This window comes from Gekko japonicus, unplaced genomic scaffold (assembly GCF_001447785.1).
Source record: "Gekko japonicus isolate JY-2015 unplaced genomic scaffold, Gekko_japonicus_V1.1 scaffold3869, whole genome shotgun sequence".
NCBI classification, from domain to species: domain Eukaryota; kingdom Metazoa; phylum Chordata; class Lepidosauria; order Squamata; family Gekkonidae; genus Gekko; species Gekko japonicus.
Window position 1 is genome coordinate 79,658 of NW_015169901.1, and position 18,382 is coordinate 98,039.

At 44.8% G+C, this 18,382-nt stretch overlaps 1 protein-coding gene across 2 annotated transcripts in view; it reads left to right on the forward strand.

The window, feature by feature from the left end:
* Positions 1 to 4,407, forward strand: part of LOC107115739 (RNA-binding protein 3-like) — a 5,169-nt gene extending 762 nt beyond the window's left edge. Inside the window, exons 2-7 of one of the 2 annotated variants that reach the window (XM_015417500.1) lie at positions 988 to 1,106; positions 1,279 to 1,385; positions 2,970 to 3,075; positions 3,183 to 3,258; positions 3,339 to 3,403; positions 3,798 to 4,407. In XM_015417500.1, coding sequence (XP_015272986.1) covers positions 1,004 to 1,106; positions 1,279 to 1,385; positions 2,970 to 3,075; positions 3,183 to 3,258; positions 3,339 to 3,402 — 456 coding nt within the window. In that variant the 5' untranslated portion in view covers positions 988 to 1,003 and the 3' untranslated portion in view covers position 3,403; positions 3,798 to 4,407. The remainder of the gene's footprint in view (positions 1 to 987; positions 1,107 to 1,278; positions 1,386 to 2,969; positions 3,076 to 3,182; positions 3,259 to 3,338; positions 3,404 to 3,797) is intronic. The other variant, XM_015417501.1, reaches the window with a different exon arrangement.
* The last annotated feature ends 13,975 nt before the right edge of the window (positions 4,408 to 18,382 follow it).

Consider the following 18,382-nt stretch of genomic DNA (forward strand, 5'->3'; position numbering starts at 1 on the left):
ACCCACCCACCCATGTGGCTCACTAGGACTCTAGGATTGCCCACGCCAAGTTGGGAAATTCCTTCCTGGAGAAGGAGAGGCGTTCAGGAACCATATAATGCCGCAGATTCCATCCATCAAAAAAGCCAGTTTCTTCATGGCAGCTGATCTTTGTAATCCCAGGTGGTTTCCCAGGCCACGTTTGGTGGTTCCCTACATTGGACTGATACTCTGGGTCACTTCCTGGGGTGACCAAAAACAAAGGGGAGAGCCTTAAAAGTGAAAGTTGTATATACAGTTTACATTCACGGATGCCAGGTTCTGCCCTATATCATTTAGTATGTTTTCATTTTTTCTATTGTGCCAAGGGTTGGGTTTCATATTGCTGTAACCCTGTGAGGGTGGGTTAGGTTGATGAGAAGGGCTGGCTCATGGACTCAGTGGATTTGATAGCAAGTGGAGGTTTGAACCTGGGTGCCAGATGCTAGTTGCTACACAAGTTATCTCCATCTTACACTAATTTAAGTAGAAGCATGATTTGTTAAGGAATCAAGAGAGACTGTGGGCATATTTCGTGGGACAAGGTTAAAAGTTGGTAATGCTGTGGAAAGAATGATCACTCAAGTTTCCAGTTCCTTGATGAGGATTGCAAGCTGCTGTGGCTCCTGCCATGTGACACTGGAGGGCTGAGTTCTGTGCTGTGGCGAGGTTACGCAAATAGTCTTTGTTTTTGCTTGATGTGGCATGCACTACCACTAAGTGAATGCTTGTAAAACAATATTGCCTTTCTTGCCACTGAATCAGAAGTACTGTGGTAAGGGTGAGCTGTAAGGAAGAACAGTTTACTAGAGAATTTGGGTGGGGGCAGTTTCACAAAGGAATGTGGTACATGGTATTTTTTGCATCTAGACTTTCATTCATCTTACCCTGTGCATAGTTAGGGGTTATGTGACTCTTTTATGCTTACCTGAAAGGATCAATCAACATTTTGTTTGTATTATTCTGTAGACACCTCTTCACCATCATGTCTTCTGAAGAAGGGAAGCTGTTTGTTGGGGGGCTGAACTTTGACACAGATGAGCAAGGTCTGGAGCAGCATTTCAGCTCTTTTGGTCCTATTTCTGAAGGTAAGAATAATAAATTGCTCTTTGTGCCTCTCGAGATTCTTTCAAAGAAATTTTCATTTCGTTGACTCAAAAGTTTATTAAAAAGCTTATGGTTTCTAAAGTGCTACCAGACTCAAATCTAGCTCTTCTACAAGCGATTTTGGTAATTTTACTTCTTGTCTTGTGTTTCTAGTTGTAGTGATCAAGGACAAAGAAACCCAGAGATCAAGAGGGTTTGGTTTTATCACCTTTGCCAATCCTGAGCATGCGTCAGATGCCATGAGAGCCATGAATGGAGAGGTAAAGATCCTGAAATAACTTCACATTGGTGTAATTAGCTGTTTCTCTTAAAATCTTGAGACAAGTAGTAATTCATGACAAACTGCTTAAAGTAGAGCTGGTTAATCTAATTAATTTTAGAAAAGGCAGAAATGTACCTGTTGGGAAAGGTATTTTCTAAATAGCCTTTATAAGATTTTTTTCTTTTCCAAAAATCCAGCAACTAAATATAACGATGGTGGCATATTAACACATAAGTTTCTATAAAAGATTTTCAAATGTCTAAAAATAAGACCATGCATTGAAATATTGATAAGTTCTTAGTTCCTCAATCCATTTGTTTATTTTACCATTATCTAATGTAGTAATGTAGGTCTTTCAGCTATAGTAAAGGAGTAATGTCCATTTTCATTGACCGTTGATTAGCCTCCAGGAGACGGGCTAAAAGTACAAAAGCATTCTCAAAAATCAATGACTTCTAATACAAAAGTGATATGAGTGTAATAGCTTCTTACCAGAAAAACCAAAATACTAAACAGTTGGATTGCCTAGTCCCTCTTTCTGTCTTCCCCATTGTACAGTGAATTGGATGAGTCCCTTCACTGTCCCTGTGTCAGAAATGACACATGCTACCTCAGGACACTAATTGCTCTTCTCTCCCTTCCCTCTCCTTCTGAAATTTCATAGTTGCCCAAGCTGTGCCCTTTCAGGCTTTCCAAAACCCCATCCTCCAAAAGCATTGTGGCATGTGCTTAGATCTCAAAGCAGTTTTAGACTTGCTGTGAATTTGTATTCTGTATTGGAAACTGCTTGGCTCCAGTGTTGAGTAGCAGCTGGAATGTTGAATTCCAAAACTAGAATCGAGTTCAAATCTCTGCTGATCCATAACATTTTGCCTAAAATCTCTCATTTTGGCATGATCTGCCTTGTAAGATGGAAGTTGAGGGTAACAGTATGATTATATGCATGCTTACTCAGGAGTGGAGCTGCAGTGGCTCAAGTGGTTAAGACGCTGAACTGCAGGCTGTGGAAGGTCAGTAGTTCAGCAGTTCGAGACCCGAGTTGCCGCATGACGGAGTGAGCTCCCGTCTCTAGTTCCAGCTCCTGCGAACCTAGCAGTTCGAAAGCAAGAAATTGCAAGTAGATAAATAGGTACCACTTCGGTGGGAAGGTAGCAGCGTTCCGTGCACCTTGGTGTTTAGGCATGCCAGCCACATGACCACGGAAACGTCTTCGGACAGCGCTGGCTCTTCGGCTTTGAAACTGAGATGAGCACCGCAACCCTAGAGTTGGACTCCAATGGTTTTCGAGCAAGGGAACCTTTACTCAGGAGCAAATCCACTAAATTCTGCATTCCTTCAACTTTTAATCTGCTTTGTCAAATTGCATATGCAGGTATAGTTGATCAGCTCAGGGGTTGCATAGACATAATCTAGTGTTAACTATACAGAGGGTGGGGGTTAACTCCCACCCCTGTGCTGCAGCCATGGTTCAAGTAACCCAGTATTAGTCCTCTCATTGCAATTAAAGATGGTGGGAGGCTTGCTCGTAGATCTCCCATGATATCTAGGAAGCCCTCATTAAAACATTTCTGTGTGTCATTAGTCTGTAGATGGGCGCCAGATCAGAGTTGACCACGCAGGGAAATCTTCACGGGGATCCAGAGGTGGCTATTTTGGTGGAAGGGGGCGAGGCCGTGGCTATTCCAGAGGTGAGTATGAGGAGGTGTGGTGGCCATTGTTGACTGGCTCTCTATTAATTGAGGGAAGAGTTGATTCATTAATGGCTGCTCACAAGTAAACCATCTTTTTCTTGTAGGTGGTGGCGACAGAAGCTATGGTGGTCGCTATGACAACAGAAGTGGTGGTTATGGTGGTTCCCGGGATTATGGCAGGTAATTGTGGCGATGATCGCTGCTTCAGAGACGTTTAATTCTCCCTGAACAAGTGCAAAACACATGTCCTTTGTTTTCAGAAGTCAGGGAGGCTATAGCGACCGCTACTCTTCAGGAGGCTCTTATAGAGACAACTACGACTGAGGTAGGTGGCTCTTGGAAAGGGATTGCAAACTTCCTACTTGTCCAAAACACCTGTAACTTGCAGTGTTCCAACTTGCGCTAGGTAGTGGCTGTAGCAGTAGCTCACTACTGAGTAGCTAGTCTGAAAGATGGTTTTTGAGCACTTGCCGTTGACTCAGTCTAAACATTGCAAGCATCAGTTCAGATTACGGATAAAAGTTACTTAAATGCATGTTGGACCTTAAGAACTGTTAACTTCAAAATTATACAGCCCAGCTGTGGAGTGCTAATTGGGGGAGGGCCTTGAGATTCCTAGCCTCACTAATCTAAAAAAGAAAAGTCTAGGAGTGGTGAAAATGCTGCAAACATGTCCGTATGCTTGTGCCTTTATGATTGTACCTGCTTCTTGTCCTCAGCTCACACCGAGTAAAAATCCTTCCTGAATCAAGATCGTCCTTCCAATGGCCGTATTTATAAAGATTTTTGGAGCTTCGCTGAATCTTTAGTTACCTACTTGTATCTTCCCCTATATAGCTTTTTTGTCACATGCAGCCCGAAAGCTTTCCTCTACAAGATGGCCTGTTTAGAGTTTGCTCAAGAGTTTCTTTTTTTCAAGAGTGGTTTTAAAGCATTTTTGAAATCTGGTTTTATTTGTCTTTGCCCGAAGTTTTCTTTTAACTTGACTTAAATGGGGCCCTAAAACTTAAGGTTACGGTAAACTGGAAGCTGAGCAAAATTTACTTTTGAAAAAGTGCCATGCACTTTTTGGAGTTCAAGCCACTTTGGTATCACTGAAAGGATTAAATGGTTCACATTTATCATAATATAATAAAGTCTGTTTTACTGTATAGTAAACATAGGACTCTGACGCTTTGAGAGGTTCTTGAAAATGTTTGTTTATATTGTCCTTTTTTTACTGGAAGACAACGTGCATAATTCCATTGACATTGTATTTGAAGTGGATAAGGAAGTTCCTGTACTGAGTTTTTGGCTTTACGAAGCCCATTAAAATCCCATCTGAAACAATTCTCTGCTCGTGACGTTTGACATCACATTGCACCGCACAACTTAGATAGCTGAGTGGCAAGTAAGCAAAAGTGTGTTACGCCTCATCTAGAGAATGCCCAGGGTTGGTTAAATGGTAATGAGCTTGGTAGACGCTAATTCCCAAAAAGCTGATAGGAATGAAAACTATAAAACTGCAACACAAGGCAGAACAAATGAAAATGTCTGCCTATTTGTAGTATGGCTTATGCTATACTCTGTAATGTTGGTGATCCTATTGTATCTGAGTAGCCTTGGATCAGACCACTCTTCAGGTCAAGATGGATATGACCAGTGATGACCCCCCCCACACACATGTGTATCTGCCAAGATTCCCTAAAATATTGGGAGGCTTACCTACACCACAGTTCTGTCCTGGGGAATTGGTCTCATCTCTTAAGTGGGTAGTGACTGAAACAATTGAGGTGGTGGTGGTTGTGTTGCAAACACTTAATCCCTATGGAGTCTCAAGACATTGGTGGCTAAAGATCTTAAATGTCCAGGTTTGGCCTTCAAATTGTGACTTAACTGGCTTGATTTTTGAAGGTTCGTCACCATTTTCTGGTTTGGGAGCTGGTGCTACAGAGGGAATAAGATGTGGGGTGCTACGCACAAATGTGTGCAGTGGTAAAACATCCTGTGCCCTTAATACCTGGTGCTCTTGAGGCTTCAAACTGCAAACGAGCCCAGTTTCAGTTTCACATGTTGGTGTCCCTTGCTGCAATTGTAATACCATTGTATTGCTGTTGCTAGGGAGGAGAAACCTGGGAAGGATGGTGCCTCTTGGTTTATACAAATACTTCCTCCTAAAGTTGGATGGCATGTCCTACTTGGTTTGGAGAAACAGCTTTGGTAGATGAGCTGGTAGAGAAGGAAGCTCTCGCAATCTGGGGACTTGAGGCTTCAGGGTTGAGGCGAAACTGATTTTGGTGCCTTTACGGGCCTACCTGTAGTTAGCTCTGTCCTGTTCTTACACTGTGAGAATTCTCTGCTAGCGTGTGGAAGCCAGTGTTCCTTGGAGACCCCGAAGTGTGTTGTGCCTCCTTCAGTGCGATCCATGTGAGACGAAAGCTGCTCTTGGCTAGTTCATTTGTGGAAATAGTCCTGTATTTCGAGGTAACTCTTTTGCTCATGTCTGCATCTTTTCTCCCACAGAGCTCCATTCTTATGGCCACAGCACTCCTGGCTGTTACTGCTTTTGACAAACTCATTTTGGGTTAATCCTGGGGTCTTCATAGACCCCTGGAGAATCTGCAGTTTTATCCTGGGGGAGGGCTTGGCTGGCTGCTGTGACTGATTCTGCTTTCAAAAACCAGGGGGAATGGCAACCAACCAAATATGATACTTGGATTCATCCAGCTGTCTTGTCCAAGACTTTATAATAGTGCCTTGTGCAGAACTTGGACTTTTGGGAAGGCTTCTCCCAGCGCAGCATAGTTCGGGTATGGGAGGCTTTTGTTCCCACTTGATAAGCCAACTTTTCCGCTGTGGTATGTGGTTTTGGATGAGGAACTAAACATGGGAGAAAAAAATTGACCATATTAACTTGGGGAATCTCCTCAGGACTAGGTGAACAGCATCACCTAGCCCTGGAGTATCCTGTTAGACCTATAATCTGTAAAATAAAGTGGGAATTTGAGTGAACTTGGGTTAGTGACACTGACTTGTTTTTGGCAGGTGAGAAGAGAGGTGGTGGTTACTCCATCCTGCAGTGAAGTCCTGGAATGGGGATGAAACTGCTTCTCCGGATCCTGAATCCATGCTATGAAGTAAGTGGGTTTCGCTTAACATAACAAATTTATAGGAGCCGTATGGTGTTCTGACAGCAATTGTGTCATCTGGTTCGTGGAAGAGAATCCCATAGTGGGCACAGGGCCCTGATGCAAGCAGGTTAGCATTCCTGAATGCACAGACACTGTAAAGCTGAACTTCATGGCTTGAGAAGAAGAACGGATGGCAGTGAAATTATGCCTCAGTCCCATCTTGGATAGCCCAGGCTAGCCTGATCTGGGATGCTAAGAAGGGTCAGCCCTGGCTGGTATTCAGATGGGAGACTTCCAGAGGATAACAAGAGTTGTGACACAGAGGTAGGCAATGGCAAGCCCACCTCTGCACATCTCTCTGCCTTGAAAACCCTACAAGGTTGCCTTAATCATCTCTGCCTTGAAATAGCCTACAAGGTTGCCTTAAATCAGCTATGACTTGATGGTACTTCCTTCCTCCAGCGCCACCATGGCATAGTGGTTAGGATGTGACTAGGATGGGGGAGAGCAAGGTTCAGATCCCCACTAACTTTGGGACTTTATGGTGGGCCAGAGGTGCATTTCTGGTGTTTCTGTAGTCTATCTCAATTTGATCTAGTTCAAGGGGTGGTTAGAATAAAATGGAAGGGGAAAGGATAGGATAGTGATGATGCATGAAATTGCTTTGTGGGTGATGCCTCTGTTCCAGTACCACAACTGCTTTCTGACAGGGCAGATGCCACATAAGCAACTATTTGAAAATTGGTCCTTAAATAAGCATCGCTGAAGTCATCCTAGTTTGTCTAAAATTAGAAACCATTGTGTGCTGCTCGCAGCTGCGTGTATCTGCAGGCAGCTTCTATGTATACTCACAGGCAATGGCTTTTTCAGGGCTGTTTGTAGCTGCTGGCATGGACCTTAAGAGAAGGAAGACCCATGGAGGCACCGGCTCAGTTGCCTGAACAGGTTTGTTGCAGTACTTAACATCAAAGGACTAGCTATCTTGTTGGGTTGGCGACAAGCTTTTCCGTCTGCCTAGTTGGGTGGTTGAAGTTTCCTCTACCAAAACTGGCCACAAGTGCTGTGAGCTGATGACACTGAAATCCCCCTTTTTCTTTGTTTTCAGATTGATGACACTTTGGGATGGCTGTTCTCTTTGCCAGGACTAATGAAAAAAGTGAAGCAAGAAGACTGAATAATAGTATAGTGCTTATGACAGTGGACTATTTGAGAGAGACTGGCTTGTGTGAACAGTGGCCCAAGTGACACTGGGAAAAGCTGATACTTGGTTTGAACTTGCTTACGATTATAAGTGCTGTTCAGTGATTCTGGTGATCCAGCACTTTGGTGTTCAAGTACATAGGGTAGAATTTCCAGCTTTGTTTTATGTGTAAGCTGGGCTATAGCCTTAGCTAAAAATTGACTGCCCAGGAAGAATGCTGGCATATTAAATCTCTTAACAAGCAGCAAAATGAACTGCAGAATAAAATAATGCTTATTTTAAATTGTCGTCTCTTCTGTGGGATTTTGGACTCCCAAGTTTAAGGTTGGATTCTAATAAAACAGTGATTTTAATTCTGTGTTTTATGTTTTTTGTTTCTATAGTGATAGGACCTTGCAGGTTGAGAGTATGATTTGGTTCAAGATAGGACCTGTATGGTGCAGCAAGCTATGTGAAAGTTGCCAGGGGACCTCTGAGAAGCAGCATTCAGTGATGCTTGAACAAGGCTTCAGATTAGTTATAACCCAGACCTCTCTGCAAAAGTGGAGAAAGCAGTCTACTAGTGGGCAACAGCAGCCCTCTGATGCCTTCTGCAACATAAATATATGTATCCCATTGGTTTTCTGTTCCACCATGTTTGTAGCCAAGCACTCCAGCTCCCCAATGTGACTTAGAGGCTGCCTTCTGGCATATACCTCATGTATGTTTTTCTTGCAAGTAAAGGTGCAGAGGTTTATTTAAAATATTTACATCTTGCCTTTCCACAATAAAGTGGCTTCCAAAATGTAAAACACTAAACCAAACATACCCTGAAATGCATTGAGTTAAAACTGCATTGTTACTACCAGAGCCCTTTGTTAGTTGTTTCAGCTAAAGGTGTGTCAAGATAATTCAGCTTTGCACATCTTACAGGATTTTAGGAGTCATCTGTGCCTGAGATGTGCGCAACTGCGCCTACCAGAAGAACATTCAGAAGTGAGGCACTTGATGACCTTAGTTGGCCACATGGAATAGTGTGGGTGAAGGTTCATTAGATAAAGCAAGTCCTATGCTGTTTAGGGATATCGTAGCTGGGATATTCACTTTTCACTACAATTTATTTAAAGTGGCTGTCATTTCCTTGCATGTACATGTTGCAGAGTTGGGCCCTAGCCCTAATTTTGAAATCGGGGAACATGCTAGCTTCCCTGAGGAATGATTCATCCACAGGCTACAATTCTTGAGGGATGAGTTGTTCAGAAAAGGATTGTGCCCGTCCACCCCCACCCCACCCCCCGGCTAGTGATAAAGTCCTATGAAGTTCCATTAACCTGGTTTCTCTGTAATTTCAATGCAACCCTCTTGTATGGGCCAGGCTTGCCCCAAAATGTTAATGTCTAAAAACTAAACCCTTCGTGGCACCACTGCTGTTTTGTCCGTCCCTTGAGACCTCTCAGCTCTGTTGTCTAGCTTTCCTTGTCTAGAACAGAGCATCCTCTGTGCTATCTCCCCCCCCAAAAAAAAATCCTCACAGCTACATTTTCTAATGTCATTAGTGGTTATGGTATACATGAACACCAACTTTCTGCCCTCTCTTCTAGCCTAGCTGGCCAGTGTATATCAGCATTCTTCACACTAAGCATCAACATGTCCCATCACAAACACACCTTTGTACAATCAAGAGTGCCCCTGTATGTCCTCGGCAGTGTTCCTTCTAAGGGGAGTTAGTGTGAGCTAGCTCAGTTTTTTAGCCTCCAGCTCACATTTTTGTCTTGGCTCGGGAAGGATGGCTCCAGAGCAAACTACAGTAGCCAAATTGCTCACCCACAGCTTTAATGCTGGTAGCTCATGAAATTTTGCTCAGAAGACACCACAGCTTGGAGCATTGGTCCTCAGCACGGGAGATTTGGTCATCATTGAACCAATTCCTTTTTTGCCCTAAAATAGGCAACTTACGGTGACCCTGTAGGGTTTCTCAAGGCAAGAGATGCTCACAAGTGATTTGCCATTGCCTGCCCCTGTGTAGCAGCACTACTTGGTGGTCTCCCATCCAAATACTAGCCAGGACTGACCCTGCTTAGTTTCTGAGATCTGGCAAATTCAGGCTAGCCTTAGGCTATCATGGTCAGGGCTCGAACATTTCACGTCCTTTCCGAAGGCTGATTCCCTCTTAGAACCGTATCTTCATAGCAGCAGCCACATGCTAGTCTGAATCAGCGATTAAGGGTTTTGGACTAGGACGAAGGATATCTAGGAATAAAGCCCTGTTCTGTCACTCTGGTGCATTCACACAAAATCTTATACCCAGAATTAAAACTTCATTGGTTTTCAAAGTGGCACCGGCCTCAAACTTTGTTGCTTCAGACCAACACGGCTCCCCACCTGAATCTACCACAACTTTTGTGACTGTAAAATGGAAGGGAGAGCCATATATCACCACCCTGTACATATTAGAGGGATGGGAGTTTTTGAATTTGAGAGCCAGCAGCACAGTGCCGTGGTTAGTGGCAGACCGGGATCCGGGAGGCCTGGGTTCAAATCCTCATTCTTGGCACAAGGGTTGTTGGGTGACCCTAGGGCAGTCATTTCCAGTTAGCCCAACCTCCTCCTCGTGGCTGCCAAGAGGATAAAATAAGGAAGACAGACTAATATAGATGCCATTCTGAGCTTCTTGTAGGGACGTTAGGGCAAACAGGTACAGGACGGATCCTCCCTCTCCCAAGCTGGCCTCAAGGGGATGAACTTGTTTTCCAAAAGCCAGGAGCTTGTTCTAGCAAACACACCCACAACTGTCGCTCTTGGGGCATTGCGAAATACACGCGATTCGCCTCCATGCCTCTGCAGGCACTTCTGCTTTCATGACCTCTTTTGTTTATGGCTCTTTAGAACTGAAGCTCTCATCTAAAATTTGTGCTGCTGGCTCTTAAAGTTGCTCTCGTGTGTGTGTGTAGTGTATGCGAAGAGAGTATACAGTCCCATGTTGTTAACCTGGCTTCTTTCACTTTTCCGAAAGATTTGTCACTGGGGCTTCGTGGAACTTGGGCGCTTTCAGCAAGCTAAATCAAAGAACAATTTGCACAATGACGCAAGCAGGAAGAACTCGGCTCTGCCACTGTGCACACATCCGGTGTCTCGTTTCAACTGGGCTGTCAACTGCTGCAGATCTAATCTTTGACACACCAGAGATCCGTAGCCTACACAAGTCGTTACATGCCTGCTAACACTACACATGTAACAGCAGCTCCATTTAGATTTATCTTCTTCATTGATAAGTCTACAGTGAGGAGTCAATGTTCCCTCTAATAAACTTCTGTGAAGAAGTGTGCGTGCACACTCCTGCTTTTACCCAGAATTAAAGTTTGTTGGTCTTACAAGCGATGCACCCTCTAAACTGTGGAGTCTTGTGAGCCAAAATTCTACTTTGTGAGCGACCGGCATTAAAGTTGTGACGAGCGAATTATTTAGCGCCTGCATAAATTAGTTTGCTCTGGAGCCATCATTTCCTGAGCTCAGACAATTTGAGCTGGAGGCTAAAAATCTGTGAGCCAGCTCGCACTAACACAGCTTAGAGGGAGCACTGGTGAGGGCCCGAAGCAGTTTACAATGTTCCCTTCGCCTGCATTTGATCCTCACAACAGCCCTGTGAGGTAAGTGAGGCTGAGTATGGGACTGGCCCAAGGTCACCCAGGGAGCTTCCAACCATGGCAGAATGTGGATTTGAACCTAACCGGAAGGTCGGTAGTTCAGCAGTTCGAGACCCGAGTGCCACGTGACAGAGTGAGCTCCTGTCTCTGACCTCAGCTCCTGCCAGCCTAGCAGTTTGAAAGCAAGAAACTGCAAGTAGATAAATAGGTACCGCTTCGGTGGGAAGGTAATAGTGTTCCGTGCGCCTTGGCGTCTAGTCATGCCGGCCACATGACCACGGAGAAGTCTTTGGACAGCGCTGGCTCTTCGGCTTGGAAACGGAGATGAGTGCTGCATCCTTAGAGTCAGATTCGACTGGCTTTCAAGCAAGGAAACCTTTTAAAGACAACAATACTAGGAAAAGTTGAAGGTGGCAGGAAAGGGGGAAGACGTAACATGAGATGCATTTAGGTGGTAGCTGTGTTGGTCTGAAGCAATAGAACAAAAATTTGAGTCCAGTGGCACCTTGTGAGCAGTGTTCCCTCTAAGCTGAGTTAGAGTGTGCTAGCTCACAGTTTTTTTCGCTTCCAGCTCACACATTTGTGTCTTAGGAAGGAGGGCTCCAGAGCAAACTAATTTTGCATTAGCCAAATCGCCCGCTCGCAACTTTTAGGCCAGTCGCTCACAGAGTAGAATTGTGGCTCACAAGACTCCACAATTTAGAGGGAGCATCGCTTGCAAGACCAACAAACTTTAATTCTGGGTAAAAGCAGGAGTGTGCATGCACATCTCTTCACAGAAGTTTATTTCCAGGATTAAACTTTGGTGGTCTTAAAGATGCCACTGGACTCAAACTAGGTGGATTGACTTAATGAAGGAAGCCCCGGCCCTCCGTTTGCAAGACCTGGGCAAGGCTGTGAATGATAGAACATTTTTATCTACGTGACTTATTCTCACAGACTCAAGGCAGATTACGCATAGTGAGTCAGTGCAATCGATAAAATGGGACGTTCGATAGCCAATGCATTAGGATTTTAGAAGACTGGATCGGCCAGAAAGAACGGAAGCAGACCATAGGTATTAACATGGCACATTAAGCTGTACAGAAATCACATAATAGGATCCTACTTAAAATAAGCTATATGAGGTGGTAGAAACCTCATAAGTAAGTTTGTGAACAAGCTGCGATGGAATGGATTGAAAAATTAGATATTAGTATTTAGGGGGCATTGCCCAATCGGTCTGCATGCCCGTTGTATCAACTGGGTCCCATATTTTATATTATTATATGCTTCCTGTGTGTAACTCTGCCATACGATAAAAAAAAGAATGTGAACCATTTTGTGCAGTGTAACCTTATTACCTGTGTCCTCTTGAACAGTTCAGTTTAGCGTAGTTTACAGAAGGCCAGGGAAGCGGGAGCTGTCCTGACTTCCTCACGCTGGCCGTTCCCTAAGACGGGAGTTACAACAGAGAAAGCGTGTGAGCGGGCAGTCGTTGATTTTGCCCATTTGCAGAAGCCCCTACTGATGGGCGCAAGGTTGTTGTGGCAGAACACAAGGAGAGAGGCGGTCCCACAATTCATAGGGTCGGCATAATAATTTTAATAATAATTTTATTAATAACTGCTACTACTTTTAGAATCCCATCTTGAACTTTTATAGTTAAATAATTTTGGAGCACCGTAAAGTAAATTTTAGTGAAATTGTAATTATTGTATTTTATATTATTCTGTACTGTTTTGATGTTTTAACTTGGGCATTCGTGCCCCTTGTGAGCCGCCCTGAGCCTTCGGGGAGGGCGAGGTATAAATTTAAAGATAAATAAAATAAAAATAAATAAGTTGGAAGCAGCTTGATGGCTCTTAACACACACAGGCTCATTTTATCATATGTGTTGGACTTGTGTAATAGTAAAAGATTACTGGGAAAAGATTCATGAGTGGTTGCAGAAAATGTTGAAATAGAATGTTCCATATAAACCTGAATTGTTTGTGTTAAATATATTTAGATAAGAAACAAAAACATATAATTATACATGTGCTGACAATTATACATGTGGCGAGAATTTTGTATGCGAAATATTGGAAGGTACCAACAGATGATGAACTGATTGAAAAGATTTTAGAAGTTGCCAAAATGGACATCTTAACGGAAAAGCTAAAGGAACATGACGACCAAGACTTAGAAACAGCATGGAATCCCTTTTATACGTGGATCCAAACAAGTGAGTAGAGAGACAGACTTTGAGTTTATAAATCAGAGGGTTAACCAGGAAACATCTGCAAAGAAAAAACTTTATTTACTTGTAGAACGTGAATTGTGTAAGATGATTCTCTGTACTCTGCTGTCCCCTGGATGTCATACCCATTACCTTATTCCACCCTACCTGGAACATGAATTGTGTAAGATGATTCTCTGTACTCTGCTGTCCCCTGGATGTCATACCCATTACCTTATTCCACCCTACCTGCAGCATCACATAACAGAGCAGGTTGAGAAAGAAGTACTTTTCTCCCTTTCTCACAATACAAGAACTCGTGGGCACTCAATGAAATTGCTGAGCAGTCGGGTTAGAACGGATAAAAGGAAGTCCTTCTTCACCCAAAGAGTGATTAACACATGGAATCCACTGCCACAGGAGGTGGTGGCAGCTACAAGCATGGACAGCTTCAAGAGGGGATTAGATAAGCATATGGAGCAGAGGTCCATCCGTGGCTATTAGCCAAGTGATGCTCTGTCTTCTTGGTGCTTGGGGGGGGGTCAACAGTGGGAGGGCTTCTAGTGTCCTGGCCCCACTGCTGGACCTCCTGATGGCACCTGGTATTTTTGGCCATTGTGTGACAGAGTGTTGGACTAGATGGGCCATTGGCCTGATCCAACATTGACTTCTCTTATGTTCTTACCCTTTTTTATGAAACCTGAATAATAAAAAATAGTAGTAAAGAAAACAACACAGGCTCCCAGATCCTAATCTTGAGACTCTAACCACTGCACTCTTAACTGTCCAGTCAGTGACATCGGGCATCTGAGATACCGGCCATCTGCAGCATCACATGATTATATTTCCTTTGCCTGCCCGTGTTGCTTTAAATCACGCCTCTGCTCTATGGCTAGGCCTGCCCTGGAGACATGTGCAAACCTTTGAGAGTTTGTCCCCACCCCACCCCACCCCCCCTGGCCTGATGAAGAGTTATGCAGGCCTTGAAAGCCAGCAGGCTCACAATTAGTCAGCATATGGCCCGTGGCACCTCCAAGGGGCCGCAAACAAGGAATTTCAGCAGGGACCGCCATCGCATGTGAAGAAATACTCTCCCTTGTTTTCTTCTAACCTGGGTCGCATTATGACTTTTGTGCATCCTGACCGCTTCCTCCATTAAAAATATTTTAAATTATTTTTGATATAACTTTAAATACTTCAAGCCGTTTTTTCCTTTTTTCTGTTTTTGGCAAGATTTAATAGATTTTTGTGAGCCCTAAACATTTGTGTTTGTTTTTTTTCTGGTGTGAACAAAAAGATTAAAACATTTTCATGGACCCTAAAAGTTCACACACATACCCTTTGATTTTAAAAGAAACTAAAATATTTCTGTGGATCCCTAAAAGTATCATGGGCTCTAGGCACTGCGCCTACGGTGCCTAATGGGTAAGTCTGACATTTTAGGAATCCTGATGACTGAATTATCATTTCGGAATAGTCCTGCCAACCATCTCGCAAAGCCAGTGGTCACAATTTATCGAATGGAAAACTGAAGCTAGCAAGTGACCGGCAGAATGCAGATGCATGTCCCAAATGGCTTACTGGTTTGCCTTTGAATAGTCAGGTCTTTGCAAATGCGATGGCCCGGGTCTGTGCCCTAGGAGAAGATAATAGTTCCAAAGGTCTTTTCCTCTCCTATCAGAGAGCCAGTTTGGTGTAGTGGCTAAGAGTGAACGAACTTTAATCTGGAAAACCCCACTCCTCCACACCCCACAGCTGAATGACCTTGGGTCCGTCACAGTTCTTGAGAGAGCTCTCTCGGCCCCACCTACTTCACAGGGTGTCTGTTGTGGGGAGAGGAAGGGAAGGTGATAGTAAACCACTCTGAGACTCCTTCAGGTAGTGAAGAGCGGGGTATAAAACCATCTCTTCTTCTTCCTCCTCTTATTTTTTATGAAAGAAAGGACACTGAATCTGCCCATGTGATCTGAGCTTTCCTTTCCCCCCATCCTACCCTTGGACAATGGCCACTTGGAAATAAGCTCCACAAAGTTCAGCTGGTATTTGTTTTACCTCAAGTAAACATGCTTCAGTGTAAGGATGAGTGTGTTGCTGATGACCAAGACCAAGATAAGTCATGCCATAGTACTCTCCATTAGTATGTACTGGTGTGGAAGTTGGAGAGTGAAGAAACTTATGTGGCATTGGAGGAGAGTTTTGTGGATAAAGACAAGTAACTGGGTTTTAGGTTAGATAAAGGCTGAACTTTCCTTAGAAGCTAAAAGGACTAAACTGGTCACATTATGAGAAGAAAAAAGGGGGGGGGAAACTGAACCTAAACCTAGAATTCAGAACCTAAAAAGGTTAGTCAAGAGTAGAAAAAGGCCAACTCTAAAACTCTAATGATAAAACATACAAAAATATATATGTATTTATTCACCATAAATTAAAATAACAAACAAGGGCCCATTCAAACCTCATATACAAATACAAAAACATACAAGGGCTAATAAGATAGAGACCTAACGCGTTTCGGCCTTTACAGGCCTTCCTCAGAGGTCTAATACAGACAGAACATGTTGGCTGATATACAAAAATACATACAATCCTACATATACAAAATATGGAATAAAGACCAGAAACCAATTGTTCCAAAGATTAACCACTGAGCAAGGAAAAGTAATAAAAAAATACAAATGAAGCCTCCAGTGTAATCACATGTCCAGTGGTACTTTCTCTCTGGTCAACTGTATATTCTTCTGAGATTGTACAGCCAAATGTTCCCAATCAAATGTTCCTTAGGTTAAAAGCAGTGTTGATCCACATTATGAGAAGACCATTTCAGAGTGTAGGTGTGTTGGTCTGTTGTAGAACTATTCAGGTGGGTAGCCATGTTGGTCTGAGGCAACAGAACACAGTTTGAGTCCAGTGGCACCTTTAAGACCAACAAAGTTGAAGAAGAGTTGGTTTTTATAGCCTGTTTTTCTCTACCTGAAGCGGTTTACAATCGCCTTCCCTTCCTCTCCCCACAACAGGCACCCTGTGAGGTAGGTGGGGCTGAGAGAACTCTGACACAAACTGCTCTTTTTCAAGGACAGCTGTGCCAGAGCTTGCGACTGACCCAAGGTCACATCAGCAGGTGCAAGTGGAGGAGTGGGGAATCAAACCCGGTTCTCCCAGATTAGAGTCCACACACTTAACCACTACACCAAACCGGCTCTCCCCTTTTTCAGAAAGAGAGTCCTCTCCAGAAGGCCCCGAGTCCAGCTCGCCATTGGACTTACTGTCCTTCTCCTCTTTATCCACCTCCTCTGGCTCACCCAACTGGATTCTCAAAAAGTCCCGTACTTTGGAAACAGAGTCAATCTTTTCTTTTTTATCCTGAAGCCCTTAAGAGAACAGCTCTAAGAGAACTTGTCACTGACCCAAGGTCAGTCCACTGACCCAAGGTCACCCCACCCAGCTGGCTTCACATGGAGGAGTGAGGAATCAAACCCGGTTCTCCAGATTAGAGTCCACTCTGATCACACTAGCTCTCTGGGTATAAACTGAATTCTGAGCATTAACTGAACACTTCTTCAGAGACACTGAAACAGACTTCCCCAACTTGTGCGCACACAGGAAAGCTTATACCCCAAATTAATTTTTTTGGGTCGTCAAGGTGCCCCTGGACTCAAACTTTGTTCTGTCCTAGAACAGATCACCTTAGAGATCAACCAGAGCTTCAGGGGCCTTTGACTCTGGAAAGCTCATACCCGGAAACTCTGGTTGGTCTCTTAAGGTGCCATCGGACTCAAATCTAATTATGAAAAAAGTCACTGGCAAGGACAATAAGCCTAGGAAAAGAGGAAAACCCCGACCTGAAATGGACAGACTCAATCAAGGAAGCCACGAACCTCACACTATTGAGGACCTGAAATGGACAGACTCAGTCAAGGAAACCACAGCCCTCAAGCTATGGATGCCAGCCTCCAGGTAGGACCCGGGGATCCCCTGGAATCACAGCTCATCTCCAGAACAGAGATCTTTCTTTGGAGAAACGACTTTGGAGAAACTACAAGGTATAGATAGGGACTCTGGGGCAAGTGATGCTCTGTCATCTTGGTGCTTGGGGGGCTCAACAGTGGGATGGCTTCTAATGTCCTGGCCCCACTGGTGGACCTCCTGATGGCACCTGGTATTTCTGGCCACTGTGTGACCCAGAGTGTTGGACTGGATGGGCCTTTGGCCTGATCCAACATGGGCTTCTCTTATGTTCTTATGTTCTTACTTTAGAGGGCGAGCTCTGTAAAACTGTACCCCACTGAGAACCCTGTCCTCCTCAGCTTCCATCCCCAAATCTCCAGGAGTTTCCCAACCTGGATCTGGTAACTCTAGAGTCCGCCGGTGCCCCCCCGGGGGGACAGGGACCGGCAACCCGACTGAGCAAGGCTGTTTAATGACAGGAGGTTCTGGAGGACATTGATTCACACGAGCAAACGTGTACACGGTTGCAGCCTTGGTGTTTGAACCGACTCTTCCCTGCGAATGGCGAATGGCTGCAAAAGGTGGGGGACGGGTGTGTGTGTGTCATGTTCCTGAGCGGGAATTTTCGGCTCGCGAAAGGAGCAGGGCTGGAAATGAATGGGGGCCGTGCGAATGGCTGCAAAAGGTGGGGGACGGGTGTGTGTGTGTCATGTTCCTGAGCGGGAATTTTCGGCTCGCGAAAGGAGCAGGGCTGGAAATGAATGGGGGCCGCGGCAACCGCCATCGCGATAGCCTCCTGCTTCAGCCGCTAACGGGTCTGCGCGCATCTCTTCCTCCGAAGCCCCCTTTGTTGGTGAGTGCCGCCCTCTTTTCCGTTTCTCTTCGGGGGGGACGGGACACGGGACGCTGAGAGCGTTAAGAGGAAGGTAGAGAGACAGTCCTGAGGGGGGGAAAGAACAACGACGGAGATAAGGGCCTTTTTTTTTTCCCCCGGAGGTGGGGGAGGGGAGAAGGGAGAGACGCTACACAAAATGGCGGCGGCGGTTGCCCATAAAAGAACGGGCGGGCCGCCATACGCATGCGTCGGTGGTGGGGAAAAAAAGCCCACCGCGGCCCCTCGTGAGGCGCGGCGCGCGTGCGCCAGAGGGGAGCGCAGGCGGTTACTGACGCCTGGAGAAAGTTAGGCAGAGGAGCGGAATCCTTTGCGGCGTAGGAGTCCGGGGGC